The sequence below is a fragment of the Apis florea genome, unplaced genomic scaffold, assembly GCF_048593485.1.
Source record: "Apis florea isolate Af1SG1 unplaced genomic scaffold, ASM4859348v1 contig_3797_pilon, whole genome shotgun sequence".
Classification (NCBI taxonomy): domain Eukaryota; kingdom Metazoa; phylum Arthropoda; class Insecta; order Hymenoptera; family Apidae; genus Apis; species Apis florea.
Window position 1 is genome coordinate 116,092 of NW_028256859.1, and position 18,017 is coordinate 134,108.

At 27.8% G+C, this 18,017-nt stretch overlaps 1 protein-coding gene across 2 annotated transcripts in view; it reads left to right on the forward strand.

Moving 5' to 3' along the window:
• The window catches only part of LOC100869731 (uncharacterized), a 92,747-nt gene extending 85,036 nt beyond the window's left edge, over nucleotides 1–7,711 (forward strand). Inside the window, exons 6-8 of one of the 2 annotated variants that reach the window (XM_086915811.1) lie at nucleotides 3,210–3,440; nucleotides 4,116–4,347; nucleotides 4,583–7,711. In XM_086915811.1, coding sequence (XP_086771937.1) covers nucleotides 3,210–3,440; nucleotides 4,116–4,347; nucleotides 4,583–4,811 — 692 coding nt within the window. In that variant the 3' untranslated portion in view covers nucleotides 4,812–7,711. The remainder of the gene's footprint in view (nucleotides 1–3,209; nucleotides 3,441–4,115; nucleotides 4,348–4,582) is intronic. The other variant, XM_086915812.1, reaches the window with a different exon arrangement.
• The last annotated feature ends 10,306 nt before the right edge of the window (nucleotides 7,712–18,017 follow it).

The following is an 18,017-nucleotide window of genomic DNA, read 5'->3' on the forward strand; positions in this document are numbered from 1 at the left end:
ATAATATGGAAGATTCTCTTAACTTTACTAGACTTTGTCTTGGAAATCTTTCGTAAGAAAGGTAGAAGAAGCCAAAAAGCATTTCGAGTAACTTTTACTAAGATGATATCAACAATTGTTATTGATTAATTATTTTCTCTTCACAGTTTTTAATTAATTAATGAAAATTTTTAACAAATTCGTCCTTTTATTTCTTCTTTTTACAATTTTTATTTTTTTATTTTTTCTTTTTAGCATATATTGATGATAAGATGAATGTAAATGCTATTTGAAATGGCTGATTATGCATGTTTAACCATCGTTGCTCGTCGAATTTCGTCAGATCATATATAATTGCATAAGTTTGAATTGGATCACTTGATATTAGAATACTTAATTCTTCTTTCTAGTCTACATAATATTTCGTCCAATTTAATTATTCGAAACGTATTTGCTCCAATTAAAGTTTTATACAAATATTTCTTACAAAATTTATGGTTATAAATAGTTAATAATAATTTCTCTTTTTTGTAGAATTCAAAGAAAACATAATTTATATATAAATTAGATTCATGAAATAATCCATTCGAATATTTTATAAAAGGAAAAATATTATTTAATTCTTAATCATTAAATTAAAGTTAAAAATATTTTAAAATACAATACAAATATATTATCCGACGTAAAAATAATAACATAACACAATTGAATTCAGAGATATAGAAAAAAAAATATTGATTCTGTCAACATCATAAAACGTATATGCTGAGTTTTAGTTTCTTCTTCGTATTGATGACGATTCAAAATTTCGTGGTAAGTTATTTGCTGATTCCCATGTAAATTTCACCACGTTTGCAGAATTGCGTCGCACAGAGGCTCCGTTTATGTAAATCAGTGTCTTCGAAGCGTTCTAGTTAAGAACCACGATAAACTGGCTCGGTTTTCCAAATCAAATAAACAGGGACGCCAGACTCATCGTTCGTGAAGATCGTAAGTTTGCGTTTCGTTATTTATACATGTTCAAAGAGATTCGATTTTAAGGGTGATTTCAGATGATTAAAATTGCTAGTCCAAACGAAAAATCTTTCTAATATGAGGGATTTAATTATATCATGTTATATTTTATAACATTGTTTTATTTTTTAAATTTATAAGACAAACACGTGTTTCATTTCGTGTGATATTTATAATTAAAACAAATTGCATCAGTATAATTTCAATGGTTACAATCTCCACCTAAATCCAATTTACATTCATAATAAAATAACTTCAATGTCGCTTTCAAAATTCGTTTTAATCCATTATTTCTTATCCAATTCTCTCGATTATAGTCAAATCCAAAATTCGTTTATTTTCGAATTATTTTCAATTATAATTATAATTCTCGAAATTTTCATCAATATGAATATAAACACGTTGATTTCGTGAAACTTCAAACAAGATATCCATGCTCACGTATTTTTGCGGCACGAATGACAAAGGCCACTGTCGTATGCCGATGTATAATAAGATGAACTTCGAATTTCCATTCCCATTGGCATTCACCGGACCTCTTCCTCCTCCTCCTCCTCCTCCCCCTCCTCTTGAAAAATATCCACGGCCTGTCTGAGCTCTGAAAACCTGTCGAAAGCGCGGAGTATCGGTATCTTCTTTGCCGGATCATCGATCCGTGAAAAACACGGGGTGAACGACACGTTGAACGGGTTATCGATGGACCTCTTCGCTTGTCCCACGTTATTTTGATTCATCTCTCGTCAGAGGGAACCTCCAACGCATTTCGTAGAAGAGTCTTGATTGTTGGACGAGAAGATTGAACGAAATTTGTTTCGTTTAAATTCATTTAAGAGATTTCTACGGTTGATAAACTTTAGGAACTTGAAATATCTTTTTGATTAATAAGATTAGATAGATTATTTTATTTTAGGAAATTTTAAAAATCGGTAACATTGTATGACGCACAATCAACACTAGAGTCCTCTTGCATAATAATTTTGTAACTGATAGAGAGGCGAGAATTTAATAATTATAATGTTAATTCATTATTATGTGAGAGTGTCTAGTAGCATTGACATATTCTGATTATGGATTGAAATGGGTCCATTAGTGATAAGAGCATATGCAGCATCGGCAGTCATTTATGCTTATAGATTGACAACGAAATGTATAGAAGATATCAATAATGTTTGATATTAGGTCGAAAACAATATCGTAACGTAGCATATTCAATTTATCTTAAATTATCGACAATTCAGTTGATATCATTGTTTTTGTCATTACAAATAAAGTTAATTCATATTCATTTAGCGTTAGAAAATGGTTCAGGAAAGATTGAGAGATTATTTTAGATAAAAAAAAAAAAAGGATTAAAATGAAATATCTTTTGTTTTTATTTATATTATTTTAATTTAAAAATAGCAAAAAAAGACAACTTTGAATTTAATAATTTTATATTTAATCATTCTCATCCATTTTATTAACGAATATAATATAATGAAGTATCTCAATTATGATTAAATTCATTATATATACGATAAATGGCAAAAAATGTATATATTTTAAGTAGTAAAATTAATGTAATCGGATATTTAAATATCTATCAAAATTTCCTATATCCTACATTATTTAAATTTTATAAATCAGCCTTCATTCCATGTATTACTTTCAATTTGTAAATTCACATTATTCATTTTATCTTAATATTTTCCCTGATATCAGATTTTCTGCTCTATCACTTTACACAGCACCCTCGTATTCTCGCATTGATTTTAATTTTGTACAAATAACACGAAGCAATTACGATTTGGTGGAGGATTATATTCTACATCATTTTATTCCCAATACTCTTGTATATAATACGAAGCTACGAATAAATCACTATTGCCTTGCCAAGAATACGCTATCTGTAAAATAAATTAACCGTATCCCGATTATCTTTTATAATTTCCGTATTTAACACACATAATCGTATATCTGACAAATAATGTGTAAATATTGATCGTTATATCAAATATATTACAAAGAAACGTGCGTTGTATTTAAAATTTTTTGAAATCATCTCTGTTATCGTGCAAAGAAAAACGATTATTATGGCTTCTTGTAAATAACAGGATCTGGGATGATTAATATAACTTATCGGCACCTATTTGTGCATTGCATTCTCTTATTCCTTCTTATCGATCTTTTATACTTGATCAGACAGTTCTATTCATTTATTTCTCGCGTCTACACAGTGGATACACGATCGAACAAGTTTAAGTCAGTCGGTGTAGGAGCGAAAGACTCGCCTCTAACACCCACGATTATTCAAGGGATGATTATGTTCGACAACAACGTGGCCGATATTACCAGCAGTACGATGTCACCGATTAATTGCACCACAGTAGTCTACGCCTTTCCCGAAGAGGATCGTGTCGTTGTCGGATATATCAATGAATGGATCAATGCCTATTCGTTCATATCGAGTAAGTACACTCTGTACTCCACTTTCCCGTTCGAGCAGTCGGTAAGTCGCCTTTTTCTATCGGTCTTTCTTGCTGTTCTCTTCCTTTATCGGTTGAACTAGAGATATCGCCTAGAGAAATGTCGGTAAACAGAAATCCCGCTTTTACCAATCTTTGAAATGATAGTAACCAGTTACAATCGATAATTTAGCTTATCTAGATTAGTTGGTAAATCTCTGTTCCTACAGTTGATGTCATTACTTTTTTATCAAGTGTCAATAATATAATGTAATACATTTTAAAAAATGTCGAAGAATAATTAATTAAATTTTTCTTATTAGTATTTGGAAGATGAAAATTTATGATTAGAAAATTTAGAAAGTATAGGTAGTTGTATGTATATTTAATAAATACTTTTCTTGTATTGCATTTATGTTGCGTAGAAAAACGAATATTTGAAAATAGTAATAGTGCACTTTATTGCTCGAAACGCGATTAATTTGCAATCAAAAAGATTGAGCATTTGTGTTTGGCATTGCATCTATATAGTAGTAGACAGATTTCCCAAGTAATTTTGCATGCGAGTTGAATCCTTCCCAAATTTTCATATCTCATATTATAATTCAATCATATAGTCTAATTAATTTTATAAAATTTGATCATTGTTACATTTTATTGGATTTCTCGTTCACACAGAAAATCAAGAGAAATTCTACCTTTACATCATCGTGTCGGTCACAGCCGGTATTTTAATCTTTCTGGGCTTGGTAATTGGACGTCTTTTAGTCAGCCGTCATCGTGCGAAGAGAGACGCGAAGTTCCATGCAAATAACGAAGCGCTTCCAAATGGATTCACCGATGACATTTCGGAAATTGACGCTGATATTGATCTTACCACGCCAGTACCAGTTCCGATGCAAGACACAAGGTTTGTACACCATTCAAATACGTTTTTTTCAAATGATCTAACAATTTAAAAATATCTTTTTTCAAATAATAATAATAATAATAGTAATAAATTTACTAGCATCACTAAATTATATCAATTACAATCCCACCTTTATTCAACCCTCGTCAATCTCAATACAATCAATCTTGCAAACATTCTACACCCACCATCCCAAAAAGTTCTATTTTTATTTTACTCTGAATTTCTTTTCCAGGCTTCCAGAGACCCAGCTGGCCGAGAGGCTCCACGGCGATCGTTACTACGCGGAAACAAGGATACCTATGTCGCCCACCACGATGCACCCAGCGCCAGGGCATTACCCTGGCAACACAGGTGTCAGGGTGGACCTGGGCAACCATATGGTAGGCACGGACAGCCTTCACACCATTCTACGCCCAGAAAATCCACGGAGTTTGAGCACGAAGAGCTATTACTACGGCTGACAGGAGGAAGGGGGGGTTGTCCCGCGCGAGGGGCGGCCCCCGTCCTTGAGCCCGGTACCGGAAGTGAGCACGCGAAAGTACTGCTTTTAATCGAGAGACCGATTTTCTAACGGCGTACGAAGCCGCTGTAAAAGACAAGGCGTTCGATATCAACGAGCGATACTCGTTGTCGATCGAAATCGTTGTTTCTTCGAGCGAAAGTCAAGAGGTCTTCGTCCTGGTACCGGAAACGAGCATTTGGAGGTGACGCATCCTTTTTTTCTTTTCTTTATTTCTTTTTTTTACTTTTTTTCCAACTCTTGGAATTCTCGAGCAAAAAAATTCGATGAAAAATTCGATTTCACACGAGAGAGAGAGAGAGAGAGAGAGAGAGAGAGAGAGAGAGAGAGAGAGAGAGAGAAAATCGTGCTACGATTTTGTTCCCCGAGATTATTTCAATTGGAAATTTTCGAGAGGGATATTCGTGGTCGTATGCTTTCACTACAGGAAGCGATGTATTTCATCCCTATAAATCAATAGCACGAAACGAATGGAAATTTAGTTGGATCCTGAGCGTTGGAAGTGGACAAACTTGTTATCTCTCGCTGCGAAATCGTTTCACGCGTGCCTGTACCCGATACCGGAAGCGAATGAGAGCTCGGCCAACGAGGCGGGAAATCTAACGAGAGCGTTGTAAATACATCGTCGAGGGTTTCGAGCTATTTCTATGGAAATTCTGAGAAATATCTCGAAAACACCCCGATCGAAGGGATATTAAGAGAACTTCTATTGTTTGTTGAAGATGATGTTATTGAAGATACTATTGTTTTTTCATAAGAAACCGCGATTATAAAAGGCTGGATAATCGAATAGAAAGTATAAATACGAATGTATTTGAATGTAAACGAAGAAAATAGGAAAGTTTATGGGGGCAGTGTTCGTTCCTGCGACCAATACCCAAAATAAATATCTGCGATATCGTCGAAAATGTGTAAATGATTAATTGATTGTAATTAGATTTTGATATCTGAACGAAATAGAATTTATTGGAGAAGTGTTATGAAAAATGAACGATAAGGAATAAAATAATAATCGATATTAGAAATAAAAAGAGAATTCTTGTTGATTATTTAATTCTGTTATTAAATTCTGATGTGTTTGATTTTTCTATGATATTTTTCGATAATTTGAAATTTTAATAATTGAAAATTAAACTGATATATATATATATATATATATATATATATATATATGCAATAATTATTATTTTAATTGGATGAAAAATTTATTTAATATTAATGCAAAAAAGATTTGATTTGTTAAAAATGTATAACATTTTTCAATTAACTTTTGTATACGAATTCAAAAATATATTGGAAGAACGAGATTGAAATATAAAAATTGAACGAAATGAAAAAAAAGTATTACTGCCTACCAAACAGTAGCAACAATAAATATCTACGAGCGGATCGATATCCTATATATACAATAATTTATTGTGAAAAATCACTTTTTTCCAACGAAAATCACGCACACTTATTTTTTTTAAAAAGAAAAAAAAGAGAGAAAGAAAATAATACATATCTGCACAAACAAATTGTGTACAGCAATAAATAATCGTAATTCTTTCCATTTAAAAAATTATTATTTTTCGTCGAAAGATTGAAAAGACTGTCTAAAAAAAAAAAAAAAAAAAAAGAAAAAAAAAAGAATCTATCACTGCCTAATTGATGAGAAAAAGACATACGGGTCTTTTGTTACGAACCAAATTTTCTTAAATTTTTCTCAAATCGAGCTATATTATTGATATTGTGATGCTTGCTCACTGTAGAAACAAATGTTAATAATGTGGTTTCTTTAATAATAATTTTTCTAATATAAATTTTTGAATATTTATCTTATTGAAAAAAAGTATGTGTGGCTCGAAATATAATTTATATTTAAATATTTTATAAATGTAATTTAAACATATATACGAATATATTCTTCGATTTTAACTTGAATTAAAACAATTATTTCATAACGCTTTATGAAATAATTTTTTAAAATAGAATAACTGAAAAAATAATATTGTGAATTTTCTATTAAATATAATTCTGAAATTTAAAAATAATTGAGCTACACATACTATCAATCAGGCATTCAAAACATTAATTGATAATATCGTTCAAATTTCTCTCGATTGAAGCTCATTGTTAGTTAGAACCGAAACGAACAGTCACCGATTGAAAGGATCAATATTGCATTCGATGGACGAACGAAAACGACACGATCGAACGAGACGAATCGACGATCGATCGATCTTCCTATCCTGAAAAATCTTTAACTATGAAAAAAAATGTACCAAAAAAAAAAAAAACAAAAAAAATAAATAAACACAAAAAGACAAAAAAGAAACAAAAGCAATGGATAGAATGCTTAATTTCAATTGAAATTGGTATTCGTTATGGTGATTTAACATATTAGCCTTAAAGAAACAGGAAATCGATCGATCTCAACGAAATTACAGCGGTTTTGTGTCTCGAGTACACGCAACCAAAAAAGAAATAGGAAAGAAACACAAATGAAATAAAAATGCACCGCGAAACAACTTTTATAGAGAAATGATCTGTATATCATGCTGTAAATACGAACATTGTAATTTACTGTAATTGTTAAGGGAATTCGATTAAAGAGGGAGAAAGTGTATGTACGCGAGAGAACGTTGTATCTAGATCAAGAGTGTAATCGAAGGAAGTAGTCGAGAAAATTATTCTCTGTGCCATTGAGTTGAATTTCACGATAGAGGATCTAAATCCTCTGTGGTGGTTCACGTGATTGATTGTGATTGATGGTAATGGAAGAGAATCTAGTTAGGATCTTCAAATACATTGTTAAATTATAAAATTATAAATGAGATTAAATTTTCTTCTATTTCAAGATTTGGAATACATAAGATATTTGTTTCTTTCAAATTTATATTGGTGTTTATAAATTGTATCGAAAATGATCTCGTGAAATTGTCACTTAACATTATGTTATAAAGCATTTAAAAAATTCTATTATTTTATGCTATTTAAATGATTTTTTTCTGTTTCTGTCAGAATCGATTTGTATAACTTTACATACATTAATTTAGATGATTAATTAGATTAATATTGGATTGACAAAACAATTGACAAAACAGAAAATTTATATATTAATTTTAAGATAATCCTTAAACTATCTTTTTCTTTGTTTTTTATATTTTATTTTTTACATTGCAATGAAAAGTTACGATAAATTTTTTAAATAAGAATTTAATCAATATAATTAATGAATGATCATGCGAAGAAATGAAAATTTTTTAATTAATTAATAATATTTATTTCAATTGTAATAAAATATGCATATAATTGAAAAAATATTAAGTAAAAATTCATAGTGCCATTCTCGCATGATCAATCCTTTTTTATTTATGATTTATAAATTGTTTATAGATAATAATATAAGTATTATTAATTTGTACATTAATTTCTACACTGTAATTTTGTATTCACAGGCATTATTATCCTAAATAACGAGGATATAGTATATTTAATATACGAGTTTCTTATTTAATATTTTTTTGAATCGAAAATTAAATAATGATAATTGAATGGCTTATTGAAATAGGGTTAAAACGAATATTCTTAATTAATATTTATGAATATATTACGAAATAACAAAAAAAAAAAGATTTTTGCATATTGATTTGTAAATTTAATAATGCATCTTACTTTTCCAACGAATATACCATAATTTCTAATTAATTACACGAGAAAATCTTTCTCATGGCCATTAAATATGCAAATTAAACACGATATTTGTTACACGATAACAATATCAGGATTACAATAAACACTCTTTGATCCCGGAATCATAGCATGCAAAATTCAATTTTAACCCCACCGTCCAAACTTACCCGTGTATTTCGAAAAATACGATTTTCTCACGCGACTAAGCGGTCGAATATAATAATGCAACGACAATAGAACAGTCCAACACAACTGTTCTTCGTGCAACAAACGATTTTATAAATGGTTGAATCTAACAATAGACTATGAGGTAACAACAGACTTCCCACATATTATATCTGCCATGCGATTAATTTTGCAAAATATAATGGTATATATCGATGATAAAAAATTGAAGAGCATGAAAAAATAAATAGTAAATTTAAAAAAATTTTTTTCAATATAAGTATATCAATGAGCCAATCAATTATTAAACTCGACTTATTTGTGAAAGAAAAATGAAGAAAATCCGCGTTGTTCCGTTGATTAGATCGCGCGGTGGTATATAATCCGCTGTGGCCGTGTTTTTAATTGGTCTGGCTTAATTAAGCCACTCGTGAGGGTTTGTAGCGAGTCACACTGGTCTCAGGAAAATTCTAATTGCCGGAAGAACGCTGGTTTTCCGTCCTTTTATTCTCAGATGTTCCCACGTGTTCTTTCTTCCATCGCTCAATCATCTGACATTTTTCATCTTGGCGAATTTTTTTCTTTCTTTTTTTAAAAAGTTTTATAATTCTTTTTTCTATAATTCAACTTCTATATTTTATTTTAATTTTATTAATACTTTTTACCATTTTTAAATAGTAGTTTGAAAGGTCACAGAGAGAGTGCAGAGAATTTCGAATAATTTACCATAGGGTAATATACCCCCATTGGTATTGGCTCAATGGAATGAAAGGTATGAAGCAGAGTGTATAATAGGTATTCAATGAACCGTTATGATGTGTCGAGAGTGAAAGGATTAATATCGTTTGTAGATTCACGTAAAGCACCAGATATTCATTAAACATTCTGTTTTTATAAATAAATATTAAGTATTAACGTGTACGATGCGTTGGCAATGTATATTGATATCTTATACTATTTATTTATACTCGTCACTGCAATAATTAATTTCTCTTAATTAATAATTAATATTCTCTTATAATTTTCTTATTATTAATTTCACTTTACTTTATTCAATATTAATATTTTAATTAATTTCTTTATAATACTTAACATTACCAAAGAAATTAATTTTTATTTCTTTCTTGTTTAAGTTACATATATATTTTCGTATTTAATATTCTTAATTGTACTTTTTTCTATTATGAAATGCAATAATTTGAAATTGATTATATATCAATTTCAAGGAGATTTTATCTCTCTACAAATTCACTAAGATTATTATAAACAACCAAGAAGAGTCAACGCGAAAAATAAATATAATATCGTTTTTATATTTTATATAATGGCAAATTGCGTTTCTATTAATGTATTGAACGTTGCGCAAATTATTATTTATTACCATTATATACTTACAATTAAGAAAGCATGTAAAATTGTACCAAAGACAAGTTATTAATGCATCGATCAATAGGGATGTAATTATGAGGCTCAGAAATAAAGTCAGGAATTATCTTTATTATTGGCATACCTTTATTTTCGAATCGATGAATATATGAATATATGATATATCATATGAATTATTAATGAAATACTTTATTAATTGAAATAGCTTCAAAAATTTTTTATCTAAAAAAATTAACTTAGTAATTATATATAGAATAGAATAACTCAAAATACTTAATAACAAAATGAATTTTTAATATTCAATTATAATAATTTCAAGAAATTAAAATATATTTCGCAATTTAAAAAATAAAATACAAAAATTTTAAAAATCGTTATTAAATATTCTCTAAATAAAAATATAAAATTACTACTATATTTTCTAATTGTTTTCATCTTCGTTGTTATTTCTCTAAATTATAAAAATCCAAAATACGATTTTTCGAAATATTATTCCTTCTATAAAATCCTCTACAAAATATAATTTGTTAAAATTATAAATATAATCTTTTCACAATATCTCTAATATTTTCAAATATTCAGAAGAAAAAAGAAAATCAATTATTCTAAAAATTCTTTCTTCTCATCTCGAGAACTTTCTTTCTGAGCACATCCGAATTACTCTATTGTCGAGGTGACTTGTTCGAAGCGGAGTGCCTGATATTATTTCGCGAGAAGCATTTCCAAAATGGGTACGTGCCCGTCACTAACTCCGCGAATGAAATGTAAATTTCCATTAAACTGATCCGTGGAAGAAGTTAGGGAAATACGCGTGTCCTGCGTAATGCACGAATAGAATGGAATCCAATGTGATTTATCGTGACGGTCGGAAACTGAATTTCGCAATGAGAAACGTGTGATGGAAAGGTTCACGACCTGTTGAAATTCGGTAGAACTTGGAAAATTACGAATTCTGAAATAGATCGTAGCTAAAATGTAATATGATGGAAACAATTTTGAAACGATATTACGTCACGTTGATTTTTAACGAAATGATTAGTGGAATGATTACATCGAATTTTTATTAATTCGAATTTAAAGAATTTTAAAATCTTCTGGATATGATTAATACTATTTACAAAGAATGTTATGCACTGTACGTTGACTGATTTCTATACTTAAATTTTATAAAAATTATTGTTACGTAAATAATTCTATTTATGAATTTTTATATAAAGATCCTTGTTTTTACGAAATTTTTAAGTTTTCTGAAAGAAGAAACCAGCTTCGATACAATATCTATTATTGTACAATTTGTTTTATTATAAAAATTTGTTTATAAAGAATGATTTAATTTATGAAATGTACATTACTAATATTAGAAAATTTCAACTTTTAAATAATTTATATTAAAAAAGAAAAAAAAGAGAAAAATTTGAAAATATAAAATGATTTCTTTGTAATTCTTTGTAATTCTAGCCTCTTGTTTTCACGACTCGTTCTCTTTGTTTTCGTATAAATCTCACGCCATACGTATTGATTAACGTAAAACGAACGTAAAACTGTGAGCGAGGGCGAAAAAGTTTGACAGTAGTCGAACAAGTTTTAGTATTTGTGGAAGGAGCAAGGGATGTAACCGAGTTTCGAGGGAAACTTTTCAACGTTTCGTTTGTCTGTGGAGGTGTATATTTATTGTTTGAATTGTTCAATCGGTTCGATCGATTGCGTTACAATTAAAACGTTCGAAAATAAAAACAACTTGAATTGCAAAAAGAAAAACGATTTCTATATTTCTACAATTACCTATGATGAACTTTTGCCGGGAGAAACTTTAAAAAAATAATAATTTAAGAATGTAAAAACTATACATGAAACTCATGGGAAAATTTTGAAATAAGTGATATTTTAAGATAATAATTAATTTTTAGTGACTTTTAATCAATACTATTATATTATTAATATTATTATACTTATTATGAATTGGTTTTAAAGTTGGTTTCAATTCATTGCATTAATATTTTATTAATAATTTATAAAATAAACAAATCTAAGTACTAAATATTTAATTAATACTATCTAAACTATCTAAAGTTTAATCACAATTATTTTACAATCTTCTTTTTGTTCCAATTTTTTCACCATTACTATCTTTTATGGAACATGAACGTGATACGAGTAGCCATATCATCCCCTTACAACTTCGACTTGGTCACGTAAGGAGTTAAATCAATTTATAAGCTATTTGGTATAATGCAATGTATAACCATACCACTAAAAATTTTCCTAAAAATTTCTATGGATATACATTTTTCTCCACCGCATTTTAATAAAAAAGAAATATATATATAAAGAATTAAAAAAATTCTTCGTGTCTTCATCAGCTCGTTTAGCATCAAAGATTCATCACGAGTCTAATACAAAATAATCATTCATTTCCAAAGAATCGAAAAAACTAAATCTTCTCGAGATGTGACAAAACAACGTATACCCTTCATAAGAACTCGCTTCTCGCGAAATTCATCGAAACTTTTGTATGACAAGCAGCGAGAAATGACTTTAGATAATCGAATGTGTGAAACAAACGAACATAACATGATAAGAGAAAAAAATGTATGTATGTGTGTGTGAAAGTATAAGAGTCGACGAGTTTTTATTGTAAGTATCTCTTGTTCGTAAGCACCTTGTAAATATCGCTGTACCATAAATAATCGTGTACCCTTCGAGTTCGACTCCTCCCCGATCTCGAATTGAGAAAATCGAAACGGGAAAGAGAGTTAATATCGAAAGAATGTGATTATTTGCTATAGTCCAGGAGATAGAAAAAAAAAAGAAGAGAGAAGATGAAAAGTATGAAAATTTGATTCGACTAGAGAACAATGAGAACAAGAAATAAAAAGAAAAAACAAAAATTAACATGAATTGAATAGTGAAATTGTATTTAAGAAGCGTTATCGAATGATATTATTAATTATATACATAGAGATGAATCGAGGGACACGTGTGAGGTGTTTATAGGGATTTTAAATGTAGAGTTTATATCTAATATACATTACATGATGTATCGACAATCGACATCGCGGAGGAAGTCCGAAAAAATATATCGTTCTGTTAACGTTTTGGAGCGAGTCTGGATATTGAACGTACGACTAACGTTTCCAATTTGTGTAACTATCCTTTAAATGATTTACAATTATAATAAATGAATTACAAAAAAAAATTTATTCACATTTCTTTCATTTAATTTGAGTTATTTTTAATTTCAATTTATTGTAATACCTCTGGAATACCTTGGAATTGATTTTTGTTCCGAAACAATTTTTTATTTTATTTTTATTTTATAATATTTTATAATTACTTGAAAATATGACGATTCGTTCGATAATGATAAATGATAGAATAAATCATAATAGAATCATAAACTTATGATAAAAGAAAGTAATATTTAAGATATTAACCAATCGAATCTATCGGGAAAAAAGAAAATATAGTTTACGAAATTAAAAAAATAACATAAAATAAAAATTTTCTTTGAAATAGAAGAACTCGCAAATTTTATAACTTGATTTAATCAAGAAATCAAATTGTTTCATTGATATTTACATAAATTTCATTCAAATTGTATTATTTCATGTACAAGGTATTTTGCCATTTATAATGATACAACATATAATTACAATAATTACAAATAATTAATACAAAACGAGGTTTGGTTCGACGGTTGGCAGGCGTGTAAGCGATTATAGCCTAATTAACGAGTAATTTACGAGTAATTAGCGGTTGAAACAACGAACAGGTTAAAAGCTTCGATCCCAGCATATTGTATACCGGAAGTATACCCGGGAGAACTATAAGATTGCTCGTGCAACATGTTTCAGTATGTTTCAGGTGAAACTGTTTTCGACTTCTAATTCGCAGCCCGATTAAATCATAATTTATGCAATTGCTTAATGAGTAGAATGTTTTCCATGAAGGAAATTATGTAAGCATTGAGAGAGATTAATTTGAAGCGAGATGGAAAATGATGATTCGTTTAAACACTGTATACAATATAGCAAAATTGAAATATAAATTATAATACAAAATGAATAATAGAGAATAAAATTATGTGATATCTTGTACCATGAGATACTTTGTATATTATTTTGTAATTGGAATACAGATTGATATAAAAAAAAATTGATAAATAATTGCGAAACTTAGTTAACGATTAAAATAATAAAATTTAAAACCAAATATTGAAATTGGAATATTGGAAAATTGGAAAAATTTTGAAAAAAAAAAGATAATGAATATATAAAAATTAAAATAATAAAATTTGAAAGAAATTGAAATGTTAAAAAATTAAGAAAATGATAAAATTATACAAAATAAAATCGTATCGATTTTCGTTCATTTGTAAATTTAATAAATATAAAAAAAAAGAAAAAATATAAAAAAAGAAAAAATATAAAAAAAATAAAAAAATTATTAAATATATTTTTATTTTTAATATTATTTATTATTAAAATAATTTTTCTGTTTTCAATATTGTAATATTAAATTCATTGATTAAATAATTAATTAATTTAAAAAATGAAATGAAATGTAAATAAAAAACTCACTGTACAAAAATTTCATGGGAAGGAATTTCGAAAATTTTCGAATCCATCGATTAAGCGACACGTGTGCACGGTTCGAAGTGTAAATACCGTCTGTCGATTTCTCCTTTTCCTTCAATGTTATTAAATCCCCACTCTCCAAAATTCGTTCGAATTCGTATATATTTCGATTATTATCGCTATCTATATTATTTCAATCGTATTTTTAAAACTTATACATCTAAAATTTTTATTTTTTATTTTTCGTTTGTTATATTTTTTTCTTTTTTGAAAAAGATTTAAATATTTAACTAATAATTATTATTTGTTTTCTAAATTAAAAAACTATAATAAATGCCTCAAAATTTTTTAAAGCACAAAACGATAAAAATCAGATAAGAGGGATGAAAAATTTATTATTCAAAATTATATTATTAGCAAAGGAAAAAATTATCCATAAAATAATCCATAAAGATTTCTATACGAATTTATCTTTTCCTTTTAATTTTCTAAAAATTAAAGAAAATTAAAATCAAAAAAATGTTTTATTTCAAGATTGTATATACCAAAATTATTATCAAACGATTGGTAAACTTCTCGTGGAAAAAATTTTGTTTATTTACCGTTATTTTTGCAAAATATGTATCGATCAAAGAAATTAGAACAACTTGTTTGTCTTTAAAATAACGAGTAAACAACAATTGGATTCTTTTTTCGTTGCTATGATCCTAGATTGACAATAAGAGTCTTGAATGACGTTAAAAAATTGACGTAAATGATTAATGATCCACGAGAAAATATTTAGAAAAATTACAGTTAGTAAGTCGTGGAACGAAATAAAAATTCTGTTTAACTATTGACTAGTGCTTCGTTTCCGTTTGCATGTATGTGTACACAGTGTGACAAGTGAATTATTGATCGTTTGCAGTTTGAAATGCAAAACGAGACATCGTATCTGTTTGATCGTACAATGACCACGAATATAATAACTAACGAGGGAACAACTGTCACGATTAACCATTGTGAACATAACGATTCCTCGTTTCGTTCGACAGCAACAAATTCATTATTTGAATAGTCTAATTTAAAGCGATAATCTGATTTTAGAATGATTTTATTTTACACGAATTGGCTTGTTCGCAATGAGTTTATCGAATTTACATTTATTATTGTTTTTATCAAATGGAAAATGAAAAATTATTTTTTTTTCTCTACTAAAAAATATATTATTAGTTATTCATTTAGTTTTGAAATATTGTTATTGAAATATCGAGATTATCTCTTTATTTCGAGAGATTATATTTATTAAAATTTTATAATTCTTTCCAAATGGAAGTGAAATGAATGATTGAATGAAATGAACTATTTTCAATTTTCATTAAATCACCCATGTAAAATTCATCAACAATTAATGACAATAATACACGATAAAATAGTAAATAATTGACAATGACTAATATGCACATATTATCGTCATTATTGTCAATATTGCCATCGATCACGACTAGTCTCGGTGAATTCATTAAATCCAATATAATCCATTCCTCGTGACACGCGATAAATAATAAATTAAACAGGATATAAATTAAACACTAATAATAAACACGTTTCACTTGTTACGTTTAAAAAAATAAAAAAAGAGAAATAAATTCTTATTTATCTTTAATCAATTATTTCAAATATCAACAAATTTATTATCAAATTTATTCCACGAAAAGAAATCCATTCGACAAACTTTATCACGGCAATTTGTTTCATTTCGCAACACATTATGATTCAAAATTGTATACGAATTCCTTTATCGTCGAGATAACTTGGATCGAAGGTGCAACGCGTGTTTCGTAGTACGCGGTACATTATCGGTCACGTTGATTTCAGAATCAGTCGGAAAATTCAGCCATGCATGCCACGCTTAAATCATTACCTCTGCGTGATGGCCCATTGAACACATTGGACAAGTATATAGAAGCTACTGTAATGATCTGTTGCGGATCGAACCTGCATCATGGCATTTAGAGTCATTGATATAGAAATATTAGATTATGGATAAGCTTTTACGTGTGAAATTTTGAATAAAATTGAATGCTAAAATCTAAATAAATATTGGATTTATTATGGAATTATTCAATTATTTAGATAGTTAACTAATAATTACAATTGATTAAAAATGACATTTGTAATGATTTTTTAACGATTTCTTTTTTTGCAAATTTTAAGCTTAAGAATGAAATTAAGCGAATGCCACTACATTTAATTCTCATATTTCAATAATTCTAATATTATATCACTTATTTCATTTAAAAAATCGTGATCTGAAATTGAATTTCACACGTATTTTCAATTAATTCATTAGTCATATAACAAATTGTAGCTTCATTGTAAATTTCTATACCAATGTTTCGAGAAATTGGAGAGTGGAAACTGTTGGGCCATTCAAACCGTGTATTTTAACTATTAAAATGTCCTGGAAAATATTATCCATTCTTTTTGAAAAAGTATTTATAGAAATTTTATATTATTACATTGAAACTTTATATTGATTATATTGTTATTGATTATATCTATTGTATAATAAATTTTTCATATTAATCATTTTGTTTTAAGAATGTAAGATATTAAAATATTGTAATATTTTCTAGGACACGATAAAATATAGATACAGCGTGTTATATTATATATGTAGGTGAAAAAAAAAAAAAAAATGTAGGATGACGTAAGTATAAACGTGGACTTGAAAAAAGTGAGCGGAAAACTGCTTGTTAGTAGAGACCTTGTTAGAAGAGGTTAATAAGCTTTATGATAGTTATTTATTTCTTTTTTTTTTTGTATTTTTATACGAAGAAAAATATGATAAATTTCATTTTAATTAACAATTTTCAGATTATTTATACTAATTTTATGGAATAAATTCTATTTTAATTAAATTCTACCAATAAAAATTTGTTAATAGAATATATAAGATAAAAAATATTGTAATGTTATAATAAATTAATACGCAAACACAATTATTGGTTGTTAAACTTTCTGAATTATGACAGCTCTATAATTTAACATTACAATTATGCTTCAACTTCAACATTTAATAGCTCTTTAGAGATACTCGAAACCACGAAATTCAAATTATATTAATAATAATAATATAAAGTTCGTGGTGAGATAAATTGATAAATTTTAGTCATCTCAATATTTTAAATAAAATTAATAATGCTAGAAAAAATCGTGAAAAATATGGAAAATCTTACATTAATTAAATAATTAAATTTCTTCAAAATTACTTTCATATGAAAATTAATTTTTTTTTATATTTCATTGAAATAATGAAAATTATATAAAATGAAATACATTTACAAACAACTAAACAATAA